This window comes from Canis aureus, chromosome 3, assembly GCF_053574225.1.
Source record: "Canis aureus isolate CA01 chromosome 3, VMU_Caureus_v.1.0, whole genome shotgun sequence".
Classification (NCBI taxonomy): domain Eukaryota; kingdom Metazoa; phylum Chordata; class Mammalia; order Carnivora; family Canidae; genus Canis; species Canis aureus.
In genome coordinates this window covers 21,743,162-21,760,168 of record NC_135613.1, presented here as the reverse complement: position 1 = coordinate 21,760,168, position 17,007 = coordinate 21,743,162, and the positions used below count along the sequence as shown (strand labels likewise).

Here is a 17,007-nt window from a genome sequence, read left to right as displayed (position 1 = left end):
GGCAGATACTTACTGAGGGTCTACTATGCGCTGGCCACTGTCCTGGGTGCTGGGAGCAGGAATGGATAGATGTGCTCGGCCTCTTGGAGCTATGCCACCAGCAGGGACAGCAGACAGTGAGCAGGAAAATCTGCTAAGTCTGCTACTGGATGGTGGCCTTTGCTCAGGACAGGCAGGTGACACGGAGGAGGGGACGCTTTAGAAGAGGTGGACAGGAAGCCCATGCAGGGAGTGATTTTACCTCCAGATCTGAGGGGAGGGAGGGTGGGAGGCCTGCAGTTCCCTGGGGAGCAGCCACAGTAGGAACAAGGTTGCGGGTGGTGTCTGGAGCAAGGAAAGGGCACTTGGCTCCCTACGTGGCCAGGAGGGCAGGTGGCTTGTCCAGGTTTGCCCAGCCAGTTAAGTGCCACAGCTAGGCTCCCAACTGGGCTATTTTAATTCTGGAGTCCTCTGTCTCTGGCTGTGTGCACCAGCTGGGGAGGGTCCTACTACCTACCCCCCACCAACCTGCACCAGATTCGTAAAGCCTCTCCCTGAGGAGGGGAGATGCTGGAGCAGCACCGACGGAGGTGGGTGGCTGGAGACCGAAAGGGACAGCTGGCCATTTTCATCCTCAAGTTGCCTGCTAGGCCCACCCAGAGACCCAGGGTGTGTACAAGGCCACGGGGCACAAAGATTCACCCAGGCCTCAGTCTTGTGGTCTCTAAGTTGGGCTAATAACCACACATGCCTCCCTAGAGTCATGGGGAGGAGTCGCAGAGTCAATCCGTGCAAAGCACTGAGAGCTGGGGCCTCCCTGGCTTCTAGTGGGGAGTCAGGGAGGCTGAGGCCTTCCCACGGTTCATGGTGGGAATAGGCTTCTGGCTTCAACCCTCCCACAGTGGCTGCTGCCTGGGAGGCCAGCCCAAGGATGGGGAAGGGCAGCTGCACGTAGGGTACCGAGCGCCCTGGGCCAGGGACAATCACAGAGTCTGGGAAGGGAGTCTGGAAGCCTGGCCCTTCCTGAGCTGCCCAGAGCCCCGCATGAGGGAGGGGCCGTGTCAGGGTCAGGTGGCCCATGCCCCTCACTGCCTCCCTCCCTCCCCAGCGCCCTGACCTGGCCCTCCTAGCCCTGACCGTTGGCACCAGGAGATGGGCTGCCGTTCCCGGGGAAGTCCGGTTGACCACACATGTTCCCAAGCCTGCTGGGGTGCAGATGACCAGGCTGATAAAGCCCTTTGGGAACAGGGCTGTCTGCAGAAGGCCTCAGATAAAGCTAAGTGGCCACCATAGAGCCTGTGCTTTCCTGTGTACCAGCAGGGGTGTCCTAGCACATTCTGCATTGGAGTGGGGGTAGGGGGCGCATACACTCTCCCCCAGCTCCCAGAGAGCCACAGAGGGAGGCCCTCTACCAGGTAGTTTATGAATCCGGGGCTTACCCTATGCCAAGCCTGCTGCGAGCCCCCCACCGGCCAGGACCTCCAGGTGTCCAAGGAAAAGAGCCGGAAGCTCTGCCTAGGACACGTGGAGTGAGAAGCAATAGGCACCTTCTATACATGTCCCTGCTCTAAGTGCTCCCTATCGTTATCTCATTTAATGTGCACTTTTCAGATGAGAAAACTAAGGCACAGAGGGGTTAGGTAATTTGCCCAAGGTCACACAGCTGGGAGAGGTTTCAAAGGGGGTCTTTCTCCCCCAGTCCTGTTTGGCCAGCAGATCATATGTGAGCCCTAGAGTGAAGACTCTGTATGCTGGCAAGGAGGACCAGGAGACAAGGGAGGGAATGGGTGGGGGGCAGGGAGGCCTGGTACCCAGGATGTTCTGACGCTACACAGATGCCTGTGGAGAATGGGATGCACAGGACGCTTCGAGGGATAGTCATGGCTCCCTGCAGTCCCCCAAGCCCACCATGTGCAGCCCACCATGGGTGCCAGTCACTCACCATCGCTGACACATGTCACCCCCACCAACGTTCCAGGCTTACAATCAAATGGGACCAGAACTTCAGAACCAAAATCAAAATGAGGTTGGTGGAGAAGATAGGAAAGAGGACCTGGGCCATTGCATACTGCAAATGCTTGTCCCCCACCCACCCCGAGATTGTACAGTGTGTGACCTGCCCAACAGTAGGAACAGTCCAGAAACCCAGCAGGATCCATGGCCCAGTGATGATGGCTGTGGAGGGGGATTTGCAGATCAACCTGCGACCACCTTGGGACACAGCCTCTTTCCCCAGCACAGAGGTGCAGCTCTCCCATGTGCCCCTTCATGGTGCTCCCCAACTTTTAAGATGTGAATGTGAACCTCACAAGGGGCCCCAGCCCCCGCCCTGCACCAGTGGGACTCCCACTCACACCCTGTGCTGTGGGGGCACCTGTGGCTTGGCAGGGCTTGGTGCTGAGGGGTGAAGGCGCAGACATCCGCTGCCCGTCCCCCACTTCTGGGCTCACCTCCAGCTCCTGGCTCCCGCGGTGACAGTCCGCCTCCCACAGCTCTGAGAACAGAGCCAGGCTGTGTTCACGTGTCCCCGCCGGGACCACACGGCGGGCGGGCGGGCAGGGAGGGGGCAGTGCAGGGGGGAGTAAAGCCACCATCCCACACCGCCAGGCCACAGGCTCTGTCTGTGCCCAAACCTGCCATTAGGGAGACTCGAGGCGGCCAGACCAGCCCACCCAGTCACCAAACTCAGCCCAGACCAGCCCCCGGGAGCCAGGGGTGGTGGCCGAAGGGCAGGGCCACAGCAGCAGCACTCATGACAGCCCAGGGTGACCGGTGCTTATCCTGTGCCCAGAACCATGCCCCAGGCAGCCTTCCCAGCACTGGGGAAGATGGAAATCCCGGGCTAGCCCCCATTTTATGGATGGGGTAATTGAGGCTCACAAAGAGTGCACCCATAGGGCCTGTGTGGTCTGGTTCCTGAGGCTGCTTCCTGAGGTGTGAGGGGGGTGGGGGCAAGAAGCTGCAGAGGGTCCACGGCTCTATCACTGTGGAGGGGTTGGAGCAGCCCTTGCGATTCCCAGGGGCTTAGAGGCCAGGTGCTTGGGACCCAGAGTGTGGAGGTTGGTTCCTGGTGCAAAGTCCTGCTTCAGAATTGCTGGGCTGATCCAGGCCCTGCACGGGCCCGGGACAAACCTCCTACCTCAACTAAACCGTTTTCTTATCTATAAAACAGCGCTAACGGCTTGAGAGCTGGCATGCAGTTGGTGTTTAATAAATGCCTTTTCTGTTCCTGTGCCTCGCTGGGTGAGGGAGAGAGACGAGCAGAGGCCAGGATGCTGGGGGTGAGGAAGGGTGGCTCTGACCTGCCCCTCGATGTTTTCTAGTGGTTTCTGAGCAGTTACTTTGTTCCAGATAAGGGAACGGTGTCTTCACCTTGATGGCTGCCTCCCACCCCAAGCCCAGTGAGGGTCACATAGGGTCCTCCCTGGCCCAGTCGGGGTCTTGAGATTCCTGCCGACCTGAAGGTGGTGGGCAGATGACACCAGGGACCCAAATGCTTCTGGACCACAGTGGCAGTGACAAGGGAACAGTGACAATCAGGGAGCTCACATGGCCAAGCTGGGTTGTCCCGAGGGCCTCACACCCTGACCACCCTCCATCCTCACAGCCCGGCCCAGTGGGGTTTATGTCAGGAAGTGGCCCAGAGAGGTTAGGCAGCTTGTCCAGGGCACACAGTTGTGAGTGTCAGTGCCAGGATTTGAACCCAGGCCAGCCGGGTCCAGAGCCCTACCTTTCACACCACATCTGGGGAGCAAGGGGTGCCTGGAATGGTCTCTCAGCCCCCGTAAGGGAGGGCAGGGTACCACTGTCACCCAGGTGAAGGGGTGGAGAGGCTGGCCCCGTCCACGTATCTGTCCTTGCCCTACAGGGGACAGAGGCCTTCTTCTGGCTGCAGGCAGCAGAGGCCAGCCAGCAGGAGGGGGTTTTGGGTCCCAAAAGCTGCCCTCATGGGCCCCTCCTGTACAGCCTCCACCAAACCAGCAGGTCAGGCATGTGTCACGTCCATGTCCCTCATACACTCTGGGGATGGCAGGCGTGGCTGGCCACCAAAGCCACCGTCTGCTCAGTCATTCCCTCAGTCCGAAGCCACAGCGGTCACCTTGCCTGCTGGGCCCCCTTGGGTGTGCACACACACATACGCACAGGAACCACACACCCCCACACACACGCTCAGCATCACACGCACACACCGACGCACAGAGACACGCAGCCAGAATGACGAGGCGGGGAGCTGCCGGCCTGGAAACCCACTTGACTCGTCTGTCCTGATGGTGCCTGGAGGCGGGGAGGGTGGCCTGGTGAGCAGCCAGGGAGGACATGCAGAAAAGTCTGGCCCTGCCTTGGAGGTGGGTGACCACGGGGGCGGGGGGGGGGGCACGGGGACAAAAGCACAGCAATACTGCCCCAGCTGCAAGGGAGGACAGGGGGACACATCCATTTTCCAGTCGTGCAGTCACCCATCCATCCTAGAAAGGTTTGCTGAGCACCGATCGTGTGCAGACCCTCTTCTAGGCAGCAGTAAGTACATCAGGGACCCTGCTCAACACCAGTGTGCTGCTCGAGGACACAGAACACTCACCAGCAACGACACTGTTACTGACCCTTTGCTGGGTGTGTGACTCCTCCTTGCAGCCTTCCCAGCGGCTGCCGCCAGCCCCTCCACTTCGCGGATCAAGAAGCCCCCACTAGAAGTAGCAGACCCAAGAGCCTGTGCCTTTCCTTCTGTCCCCTCCTTCCTTCCCCTCCCTGTGTCCCTCTGTTTTGTTTGAAATAACAAAGAGAAAGAGCCAGAAAAGGCAACACCCACACTTAAGTTACCAGATGGGCAACCGTATGTCCTGGTTTGCCCGGGACAGCCCCGGTTCTCACCTAACACCCCACGTAATAAATAATAGCACCTGCTGTGCTCTCAGATGTGCCCTGGTTTGGACCTCGCTGAAGCCAGATAAACTCCCTTTCCACTCTGGAGCTGAAGGAAAGATGTAACAGGAGAGAAAAAGGGAGAGTCCTAGGACGGAGCAACCACTGAGCAACCACTGAGCAATCTCTGAAGGCTTCCTGGAAGAGGTGGGGCTGAGTCGTGCCTGGAGGAAGGGAGATACCCCTACCCAGGTGCCGAGGCCGGAACCCAGGCCGGTGCTCAGCTTTATTGGTCTGCTTCAATAGTCTGCTCTGGGGGGGACCCCAGAAAGTACAGAGCGTGAGCAAGGGGCAGAGTTGGGGCCGTGCCCCTGTGATGGGAACCGCCCCTGACAGCCCCCGGCCGCCCTCCCCGTGTCCTGCCGGGCCCTGGTGGTGCTGCCCAGCGCCCGTGGGGTGGACGAGGTGTTCTGGCAGCTGCTGTCCCGGCAGGATCTGGGCCGTGCTCGGCCTGACAGAGGGCCTGGCCCCTGGAAAGCCACAGCCCGCTGTCCTCCCCGCCACGGCCCTGAAGCGATTCTGGAGAACCTTCGCGACTTCTCCAAGTCTACGGAGCAGTTTCCTAACTGGGGTTGGACCTCCTGGAATCAAGGAGACATCTCGTCCTGCATGGTGGCGCGGGACGCAAGCTCTGCGCCATGCACCTTGGATCCCAGGTGACGATCGGCAAATCACCTGACGCCCCCGCCCCCCTCACCCGGCTAAGCCTTATCATCTGGAACATGCGGGAAGAACAGTGCCTCCTCGCAGGGCTGCGAGCATTCTGTGAACTGGCACCTACCAAGTGCGGCAGACGGCCTTGGTATCCAGTAGGTGCTCGCTAAACACCGGCTGCCACGGTCCCTCTTGCTGCACAGGTGAGGTGCCCAGAGAGGGGACCGGGAATCAGACTTCTTCCACGGCAGTCCAACCGGTTTGGTGGACTCCGCTTGAATGCTCTCGAGGTCAGGGAGCTTACTACCTCACAGCCGGCCGGCGGGTCTACAGGTGGGCAGTGGAGCATGCTCCCCTCTTCTGCGTGCTCCTCCTTAATCAGATGAAATCACAGCCAGGGGGTGCAGGGTCAGGAAGAGTACGCGCCTCCCACTGCACAGCCAGGTGCCCCGCATGCTGTCTGTGCTGCCCAAAAAGCTGGCCTTGCTCAGGTCATGCAGGTGGGAGGCCCTTATGCCCCACCTACTACGGGAACAGGCACTCCAGGGCTCCGGCATCACCAGGGCCAGGTGTATCTGCCGCTCCCAGGATCCCCGTGCAGACCGAGCTCCAATCATGTCGTCTTTGGCCTTCTCGCCCTGCTCCCCAACTCCCAGATCTGCCCGGCTCACATCCCAACCCTTCCTGCCCTTCCCCTCCCACTTCTTCCAGAAGCAGGAGATAGCTTGTGAGACAGGTCATTCATTTGGGCTCTAGACCTGGCTGTGTCCCGGGCAGGTGGGCAGTCCCCTGCAGGGGTGCTCTCTCCTCTGTAGGCCACCTGGCTCCCAGGTCGCCCCCCTCAGACCTACTGCAGTGCTCGACGTCGGGTGCCCAGAGCCGGCGCAGGGGGAAGAGGGAGTGCCCAGGGTGGGGGCACAGGGATACACCTGAGGAGGGGGAGGAGGGGGCCCAGGGGCTCCAGGGCTTGCTGCCACGCCTCAGTGCTCTGCTACGCCCTGGGCACCCCTGGACATCACATCTGTCCCCTAGGCCATGCTCACGCTCTACACACGCTCCGAGATGCCCCCGTGGCCAGGACACACGCCCCTCACCAAGTCACAGGCCAGCACTCTACTGCCCCCCCACGTCTGTCTTCTGTCCTGGGAGTCTGGCCAGTGTCCCAGGACCCATGCACCCCCCCACGTGGCCCTGCGGGAGACTCACCCGGCAGGAGCACTTTCCACTTGGGGCTCTTCTGGTCCATGAGAACTGACTGTCCCAGGCCTGGCCCCCCCGCCCCTGGCCTGGCCTGGCCTGGCGGCCTTGGAGCAGCTCCCTCTGGCCTGGGGGAGGGTAGAGGGGGCGGAGCAGCAGGGCAGGAGGAGCAGAGCAAGGCTCCCTCAGCTCTGCTATTCAGTTTCAGGAGCAGCCTCCCAGGAGTCAGGAGAGAGAGAGACGGGGCTGCCCAGCAAGCCACGGCACAACCCTGCGGGCGGCGGGCCCTCCTCCTGCCCTCCCAGCCTCCAGCCCGCCCTGGCACACACCCCCGCGGGCTGCAGAGGGAGCGCCGCGGGGCGGAGGGTGGCGGGTGCCGGGAGCCGTGGTGGCCACTTCCTGCTTTCCCTGCAAATCCTTGCACTGTTCATCGGCGGGTCCCACAGCGGGTCACCTGACCCACCAGGGTCACCCCCGTTCATTCCCACGATCGCCCGGCAGTCTCTTCTGAGCACCTACTACGCGCCAGGTCCCGCAGCGCGCCGGGGCGTGCTTAGGCAGAAGGGGCCCTCACGTGGCCGCGTTCCCAGAGGTCAGGAACAGCACGGGCCGACGTCAGGGGGACACAGGCCCGGGACAGCTCAGCTTAGGCAGAAGGGGAGGGTGCGGGCCCAGGGCCCTAGACCCCGGACGCTAGGCCTCGGCGGGCACCTCGTGGGAAGGCTGTGCCAGGGTGGGCGAGGGCCCGGTGCTGGCGGGAGGCAGGGTGTGGAGAAGCAGAGGCAGGGGTTCCCGGGCTCTGAGGGGGACGCCAGGGCAGGCGGGGGGCGGGAAGCCACCTGCTGCAGGACTCTGGTCTCTGCTGCCTGGGACAGGAGCACCCCTGGGAGACAGAAGGTCTCCTAAGGGAAGGAAGGAAGGAAGTAGCAGAAGCCCACTGCCTGGGGGTCTTAGCTCTCAGGGTCTCCTCTCTGCCCTACAAAGAGGCCCAGTTCAAGTGCTCCCTCCTCCCTGGAGCCCTCCTGGCTGTAGTCCACTTTCTCTGCCATTCTGCCCCCTGTGAGGGCCCATCGTGACCTCTGTGGGCAGAGGGCTGGGCATTCAGGGGGCTGGGGGTGCAGGCCAGGCCCAGAGGGAGGCCCAGGGCCCCCGGGTGTGCTGGTGGGAGGCTGTGGGAGGGGCAGAGCCATTCCAGGTGTCTGGGGTGAACCCCTGCCTTGTACCTGGGGTGGGCAGCAGGGCTGGGGGTCAGGGGGTTGGGGGCAGCCCGGGGCTGTGGCTTCAGCCACATTTCTAGTGGTTTGTTGCATCACCTCCTGGGAACACACTACACTGTACTGAGAACATCCCGGGATGGGTGAGAATCCAGCTCCTGCCAGGACCCCCTCCCCAGCCAGGGTGGTGTGAGGACTCCTGTGGTTCCCCATCTCCCATCCTAAATATGGTACTTGGTAACTCGGGTCATCTCCATAGTAATGGTCCCGAGAGAAAGGTCCTATCACCATCCTCATGTTCCAGAGGAGGAGACTGCCCCAGGGCGACCCAGAGTGCACCTGCTGGGGAAGAACTGGGCTGTCTCAGGCTCCCCCTGGAGCATGGCCATAAAGCCCCAAGGGCCAGCCCCGGCCAAGCGCCCACATGACATGGTGTCATGTCAACACTCAGCAAATTCCTGTGTGCCCCTGCGGACCTCACCAGCCTGCCCATGCGTTAGTCCAGGGCTTGGGCCCCATACCCCTCGGGCTGCACGTGGCCAGCTCAGCCTAGCCGCTGTGGCCGGGTGGCAGGTCAGAGAACAGCGCCACAAAGATGGGCACGTGCCAACCCCTGGAGCCCATGAACGTGTCACGTCACTTGGCAAAAGGAACTCTGTGGACATGATTAAGTGAAGAGCCTTGAGATAGAGAGACAGCCCTGGACGATCCAGGGGCGGGGGCCCAATGCAATTACAAGGGTCTTCATAAGAGGGAGGCAGGGCTGCGTGGTGGTAGGTGAGGTGAGGACAGAAGTAAGAGGCCAGAGTGACGTGAGGAGGTGCCACGAGCCAAGGGAGCCTGAGGAGCTGGCAAAGCGAGGAACCTGACTCTCCACCCCCCTCCATTCCCCCCTCCCCAGCCTCCAGGAGGAATCAGCCCCACCCAGCCGCCTCTGACCTCCGGACTGTAAGGTCATAAACTTGTGCTGCTCTAAGCCGCTGGGTTCACAGATTTGTTGGAATCCTGCAGGAAAGTAGTACAACCGGGAAAACTGTTCCCGGAATCCCGGCTCCTGCATGCAGCAGCCACTGGCTAGGCGCTCTCCTCTGTGTCGGATCCAGGAAGCTTACAGCCCCACATCAGAGTCATCCAAGTTCAACTGAGAGAAAGAACCAATCATTCGCAGCTAACCTTCAAGTATCCTTGACCCCAGGAGATCAAACCTCTGGAAAAGCAGGCAGCTGGGGGGCCCTAGAATTTCATAGTTTAGAGCAGCCCCCAACAAGGGGAGAAACATTCCGGGATGGAGTAAGAACCTGCCTCCCCTGCTCCCAGCCCAGGAAGCCTGAGAAGACAGACGCCTCCTGCGTGTCTAAGAAGCTCATTTTCTCCTTACCTCTCCTTCAGGTTCCTCAGCACTAGCTGGCTTAAAAGCTTGTATCTGCTCCACAAACGTCTACGGGGCACTTATTATGTGCACTGTGCCAGGTTCAGGAGAGAGAAAGAGGACAGGAAGAGATAGTCCCTGCCTTCATGAAGAGGGCAAGTGTCCTGAGCACAGGCTGCCCCGGGGCCTTTGCACTTGCTCTTCCCATGGCCTGGAACTCTCCTCAGTACTACCTCCTCAACAAGGCTTTCTTCTGTGACCACCCTGCCTAAAGTTACACCTCTCACTTCCCTGTGTCCCTGCACCCTATTTTTCTTCATGGCACCTACCACCACCTGGGTCACACATTTTGCCTAACATGGTCTTTGGCACGCAATGGTAGGTGCTCAATAAATATTTATGAACAAATGCATACATGTAAGTGATAGTGCAGATGTGCAAACAGGCAGTCACGGTGAAAACACAAGCAAAGGTCTGCTGGGAGAGATGCCCAATGTTCAAATGGTTTCTGCTCTAAATTAGGTCATAGGTGCAAGTTGTGCGGGGCATGGTAGGGCTTGGAAATGAAGCTCTTCGAGCCAACTAAACCTACATGGTGCCAAACTGTGGTAGCTGACGTCCCCGAGTGCCAGTTTATCAGCTTGAACCCAGTCAAGGGGAAAGCAGGAGAGCGGTGGGTGGAGGCCACATGGCCACAGGTGCAGGAAGCCTTGGAAGGGGCATCTGTGTCCAGCTCCAGCTCCCCGAGGCCCCCACAGGAGCGCCCCCAGAACAGGCGGTTCTAATGCTTGGCTCATCTCTTCTTTTCCACCTGAAAGTCCGATCACAAACCTCCTTGGAAAGAAATGGGGGCCGAGGCACGCAGACCCTCCCAGCAGCAAGTCCACGAGGAAAGAGCTACTCTGATCTCTGTGCCATCACGAACTGCACTTCAGCCAATGCTTGGTTTATAAACCCTGCACATTAAATTATCTTCTTATTTCAGGAAAACTGAGATTGACAGACACCCAAGTCACATGCCAGCCTGGGAGCAGCTGAGAGCGAGCGGACCCTGGGTAAGCAGAAGAACGGAGAGAAGGGTGTTAGGCCCGTAGGGGTGAGTTCCTGAGAAATGTCAGAGAGGCTCCTGGAGAGACGTGGACTCAGAAGTGAAGGGCCTCTGAAGGCTGCCTGGCTTCCTAAACCTCCTGCCCCGACTTGCAGGCCCTGTGCTCCCCAGCATTACATGAGTTCCCAGAAGATAAACAAGCGGCTTGTTGCAGAGAAAACAGGCTTTGGATCCCAGCTCAGCTGGAGCCACACACGGGAAGGGAGAGAGGGGAGAGGGAGGGGAGGCCCTTGGGCTGCCAGACAGCGCCTTCCCACCAGAGCTGGCAAGAGGGGGCGTGCAGGGTTGGAGAAGCCATGGCTGGACCGGCCTCTGTGCCCTCCGAGCAGCTGCCACTTGGCAGCAGGGGCAGGAGTCCTCCGAGTGCCTCTGTCAAAGCACTCAGCACCAGCACCCGCTCCAAGTGAGGCCTGCCAAGCACTTCTCGGGGCCTGAGCCAAGTACCCAAGTGGAGGCCCTGCCTTTCCAGCCCCAGAGGCCCAGGGCTGGGAGCCCATTTGCCCAACAAAGAGACAAAAGGCTCTGTGGGGCCAGGACTTCAGGTGGCCATCAGGGGCCAGGACCAGCTCCCTGTTCCTGAGAGCCAGGCCCTGTGCTAAGCACAGGATGTAGATCTACTCTTGGATCCTCACAGTGACTGAGGAGGGGGGTGAGAGTGAGGGAACCAGGGTACAGGGATGTTACCTGCCTGATACCAAGGCTGGGAAGAGCAGAGGCCGGATTTGTACTTAGGGAGCAGGAGTCCAGAAAAATGAAGCAGGCCCTGGATCGGCATCTACATACATTCAACTCCTGGGCAAGTCATATCGCTTATTCCCCTGGACCCCCTACTCCAGGAACTCAGCTCCTAGGAACCCGCGTGATTCTCCACTGGCTTCCTTCTTTTGTGTCCCCAGCCTGAGTCTTGAAGGTCACCTTTCCCGAGAGAGGTAGGTGAGCCACAGCACCCACATGCAAAGCTACCCAGTGTCCATGGAGGAGAAGAGGTGTGCATGTGTTTTCCTGCTGTTTGCACAGACAAGGCTAAGCAGGATGGAAGTGTGCAGTCTCAGGTAGGTTCTCGGAAGCAGATAAGGAGACAAGGATGTGTGTGCAAGTGCTTTCTAAGGCAGAGCATTCAGGGAGACTGAGGAGAGGACAGGAGCAGGGAGCCGAGGAGGCAAGAGGCAAATCCAGGTAAAGCCCCAGCCTGGCAGGAGCCCCAGAGGGTCATCTGCATCCTTTGCTGGAAGCCAAGGGGCTGGGCTTCATGCCCCACACCTGCAAGGGCACACGAGCTCCCAGCTCTTCCCCTGAAGTACATGGGGGCCAAGGGAGGGTGTCTGGGTGGAGCGCCACAGGCTCGGACCCACGGTCTCGGAGCTCACAGAGCACTGGATGAACTGCCCAGGAGAACGTGCCGCGGGGCCAGAGATGGGCAGCCAACTGTCAGCAGGCCCGGCCCCTCCTACACGGGACTGGTGTTACTGCCCGGCACCCTCTGCCTCTGGGTGAGGCGGGAACTGGTTCAGGCCAAAAAGGAAGCGACGTGGGTCGCCTCAAGGCCAAGGTGGGTGAGTATCCGTGTTCTCTTCCTTGTGTCTGCTGGTGAGGGAAGCAGGGCACTCTGGAAGAAATGTCAGAGCCATGGGCTCAGGGGACAACTAGGACCCTGTGTCACCCACCAGGAACCACGATGGGTTCAGGAGTATCTGTTACAGCACCGGTCAGGGCTTGCCCTAACACAATTGATTTTATTTTTAAAATTATTTTTTAAAGATTTTACTTATTTGACAGTGAGCAGAGAGAGAGAGCACAAGCAGGGGGAGCAGCAGAAGGAGAGGGAGAAGCAGACTCCCCGCTTGAGCAGGGAGCAGATGCAGGGCTGGATCCCAGGACACCAGGGTCATGACCTCAGCTGAAGGCAGACGCTTCACCGACTGAGCCACCCAGGCACCCCTCCACTATCTCTCTTTATAGAGATATTATTAGGTACTGCCACAGCTCCGAAAAGGACATCTAGGGCCCAGAGGGCGCAACTCTGGGGCTATCACTTAGCTATGCATATGGCAGCCCTGATGACCACACAAGAAGCACATTCATCACAGAGACCACAACCCTGGGGTTGTGCAGTGTGCAATCTGCACAACCTTGCACGGCAACCCTGAGTACCTCCGTGATGTTCATCCCACTGATGTTCATCCCGCTACAGGAAGACTACATTTTTACCACACCTACTCGCAGTTGGAACAGCTAAGCTTGGAGAAGATTCTGAACCTTGCAAAGTCTCCATGTCTGGGGAGTACCTCTCTGCCTTGGAAACTTGGACCTAGGTCTCGGACACCGAGCCACACTCTCACGTATCACCAGATGGTGCTGCTCTCTCCCAAGGAGGCTGTGGCTGCACAAAGATAATTGTTCAGGAATGCCTGTTCCCATCAGTTTGTGATGAATTGGGAGTGTCCTCTTGCTGGATTTTATACCACAGGCAAGTATGCCACATGAGAAATGGATCTTGCTTTGATTAAAGGCTTAAGAATATGGGACAGAGCTGAGCCTGGGGGCTCGTGATCCTATGAGGGAAGGCCATCTTATGGCCAGGCTTTGGTTATCTCCTACCAGCTGGAGACGTCTGGTCAGTCCAAGCTACGTGGCTTGCCTGCACAAGAGTCCTGGCCCTGAGGTCCCTACCTCCCCGGCAGCCCCAGAGCTATACTCCCTGCAGTCAGCAAGTGACCACGTCCTAGGAGGGCATTCTGCACCACGCTACATCCACCTCTGGGAGAGAAGCAAGCAGGGTGGCCACCTGAGTACCTGGGGGGCGCCGGGCCCAGCCACCTGGCCTGGCACAAGGGCTCCTGCTGTGACAGCTCCCCACCCCCCTCCCGCCAGCAAATGCTGCTGTCTCTTTGTACAAGACGTTTGCAGGGATTCGAGGGTCAGAAGTGGACTGCACTGGGTAGCTACCCTGCCAGGCAGCAGATGCCCACAGCCACCCAGGCCTTCTGGGAAAGGCCCCTGCCCCCATGAGCACTGGGGTGGAAGCCATCATCTCAGGAGGTGGGGGGAGGCCGTGGAGAGACGGGTTTGGAGCTCTGGAGAGAGGAAGTGCCAGGAAGGTGTGTGTGTGTGTGTGTGTGTGTGTGTGTGCCCATGTGCACAGGTCAGAGAGTCCCGGGGCATGTGTGTGCACATCGGTCCACGTGTCTGTACCCGTGTGTGTACCCTTGTGTGTGGTGCGTTTGCCAGGTCCCGTTCCTGCACGCCCCAGCTCCTGTATCCGTGTGTCTGGATGTGCTCACCCCCAGCGCCTGCCCGCCATCCAGCTGGCAGTGCACAGCTGGACCTGGAGGCTGTGCCTGCCCGCCCGATGAGAGGTGGCAGGTGTGTAATAAACCATTAGTCACTGTCACGTTTCTGAGCAGCATCAGCGGCCTCCCGGGGAGGAGCCTGAAGACAGGACGGCGCTCCTGGCAGGCCTCTGGCTGTGAAGCTGCGCACCCCCCTCCGGGCAGGGCTGCAGCCTGACGGTAGCAGCTGGCAGACGCGGGCCTTGGGCCCCTGCTCCGCCCCAGGCAGCCCCAGGGCTGGGGGGCTGGGGGGCTGGGGGGCTGGGGGGCTGGGCCTTGTGTGTGCCAGTGGGGGTGGGGGATAGGATCCCCCAGAGTCTGGTTTTGCAGGATATTCCCCAAAGCTGAGGTGTGGCTGGGGTGGAGGAGGTGGGGCAGGAGAGCATCCTCCAGGGCACTCCATGCTGCCAGGAAGAGGCGCGGCCAGGTGCCCGGGGATCACAAACCACAACGGCGCAGACACCAGCCAGTGCTGCCGGCACTCGGGGCCAGAACTACACCGGACATCTTCCATCCCAGTTGAGCCGATTCCCACCCACGCCTATCCTATAAGCCAGGCCCTCCCATTAGCCTTCATTCCCATTTCTTGGAGGAGGAAGAGACATGGAGCAGAAGAAGACACACGTGCAGGGCTCCAAGTGTGCTGGGGGCTGGAGGGAACGGCTCCCCAAACAGCATCCTCACCCACCACCTGCAGGCCCATCTGCCAGGGTCTGGGGATCCCTCAGGGGCCTGCATGGTCTGGAAGCCCCTGGTCACTTGGACGTGTCCCTTGCCGAGAGCATTCCACAGAGAGAAAGGGGTTGTCCTGGAGACGGATGCCCCAGATGGAAGCCCTGGACCTGAGAGTGGGGCAGGCCAGCTGCCCCCCAACCCTGCCCCCGACTCCCCACATCAGCTGGCCTGTCTCCTCCCAGCACAAGCAGTGCTGTCAGTGGGGCACATACCAGGGGCTGGCATGGGCCTCACTCACTGCCCTCTCAGGGCAGTGACAGGCAGGCCACATACAGGGACCCCCTCTGAGGACAGAAATATGGCCTGAAGGGGCTGCTCTAGGACCTGCCCCAGGTAAGGACGCAGGTGCCCACACACAGACATGACATCCGGCCTAATGGCCTGCCTGGGATCCACTTGCTGCCCCTGGCCCGTGTCCACAGGCCTCGCGGTGAAGGCCTCAGGACTCCACACTCCCAGGCCCATCACCCAAGGAGGGACAACCTCTCTGTCTTTGGGGAAGATGCCACGATGGGCAGACAGGGTCTCTGTGGCTGGTGCGATGGCAGCGAAATGCCCATGCTGGGCACCCGTGGACAGCATCCTCCCCCAGTCACAGGCTCCCGGCCCGGCTGACACCAGCCCCCAGAGAGACATGTGCCAGGCCCCGGCGCATTCATGACGGAGAAGCCTAGAAACGGTTCCCTCACCACAGGCAGAGAGAGGACATCGGAACAGCCCAGGGCGGAGACCACACAGCCGGCTGGGGACGCCGGGCAGGACAGCCGGCCGAGATGTGGCTCAGATCGCCAGCAAAAGGAGGTAATCGGGGTTTGGGCAAACACAGGTATGCTGGAAAGAGGCGCATGTGGGCAGGCGGTTCCTGGGGGGCAGAAGTGGCCAGGTGAAGGGCCTGGCCCAGCACTGTGGGCAGTGGTTTCAAAATGAACAAGTGCATACAATGCAATTATAGGTAATAAATATAACATGCAGAGGCCGTCTGTGAATCAGGGATGGGAGGGTGTCAGGAAGCACGGATTCTAATGAAACCACAAGTTGATTTAATCTCCGAGGAGTGTGAAAAAAAGATCCAAACCCCAGGAAGGGAGACGCAGCCTCCAGGCTCTCCCCGAGAACACGGTGACCGTGGGGTGGAGGTCTGTGCCCGGACGCAGTGCTGGGAGCCACCCTCCCTGCTGCGATGGCACGAGCCACGCCAGCACCCAGAGACGGGAGAGCACTGGTGTCTACCTGTGCCTGCGAGGTCCGCTGCGGCCCCAGCCACGCTGCTCTGCTGACACCGGGTGGGCCCCGGCTCCTGGGCCGGCCTGGGGCCTCTGGGCGTGCTCTCTGCTGGGGCGCCTGGCCGGGGTTCAGGCTCCCTGGATGGAGGGTGGACAGTTGTCGATGCCTCAAGAGATGCAGCTGTGACCTGGAAGGACAGGAGGGGACATGGTGAGTCTTGGCCACACTTGCCCAGAGATGCCCAACAGGTGGACACCCGAGCCGCCGGGCACCACTCCTCCCCCACGATGGCCTGGCTTTGTCATCGGGGACTCGGCTGAGCTAGCTTGGCTGGCTTGGCTTTTGTCCCCGGCAAAACCAGTGTGAATGTCTTCCTTGCCCAGTGACTGCTGCCTGAGGACACCTGCTGGCCCCGTTGCTCCCCAAGCCCCCTCAGCTCTGCACCGAAGTTGGCAATAGCTACCCGCTAGTTAATTATAACTATAATGATTAACCTAGCTAATCTTCAGTTTCCTCCACGTGGTGGTCACCCCATTCCACACACACCCATTCCCCACCCCAACCCCTGTTTCCTATTTTTTTTATTGTGGTAAAATATACCTAACATAAAACTTACCATCTTGACCATTTGCATTAAGTACATTTATGGTATGCAACCATCACCTCGACCCATTTCCAGAACTTTCTCACCCAAACAGAAACTCCATACCTGGTGTGCTCTAACTCTCCAGACCCTCTGATGCCCACCATTTCTCCATTCTACTTTTTTTTTTTTATGATAGTCACACACACACACACACACACACACACACACACACACAGAGAGAGGCAGAGACATAGGCAGAGGGATAAGCAGGCTCCATGCACCGGGATCCCGACGTGGGATTCGATCCCGGGTCTCCAGGATCGCGCCCTGGGCCAAAGGCAGGCGCTAAACCGCTGCGTCACCCAGGGTTCCCTCCATTCTACTTTTTTAAAAAAATTATTTATTTATTTATTCATGAGAGACACAGGTAGAGGGAGAAGCAGGCTCCTTGCAGGGAGCCCGATCGGGACTCCATCCCGGGACTAGGGTCACACCCTGAGCCAAAGGCAGACGCTCACCCGCTGAGCCACCCAGGTGTCCCATCCTACTTTCTTTCTGTCTTTAGGACTCTGACTATCCTGGTCATGCCATCCTCTTCCCCACATCTAGGGAAACTGAGGCTTAGGAGGAGTCTGTGGTTGCAGAGCCGCTTGACTCTGAGGCAGGGTCAGCCCAGACAACAGGGCTTCAGG

At 59.7% G+C, this 17,007-nt stretch overlaps 1 protein-coding gene across 5 annotated transcripts in view; it reads right to left on the bottom strand.

Moving 5' to 3' along the window:
* The window catches only part of GSE1 (Gse1 coiled-coil protein), a 413,444-nt gene that overhangs the window by 245,300 nt on the left and 151,137 nt on the right, over positions 1 to 17,007 (bottom strand). For all 5 annotated transcript variants that reach the window (XM_077891058.1, XM_077891059.1, XM_077891056.1 and 2 more), the window contains exon 2: positions 15,736 to 15,916. In XM_077891058.1, coding sequence (XP_077747184.1) covers positions 15,736 to 15,916 — 181 coding nt within the window. The remainder of the gene's footprint in view (positions 1 to 15,735; positions 15,917 to 17,007) is intronic.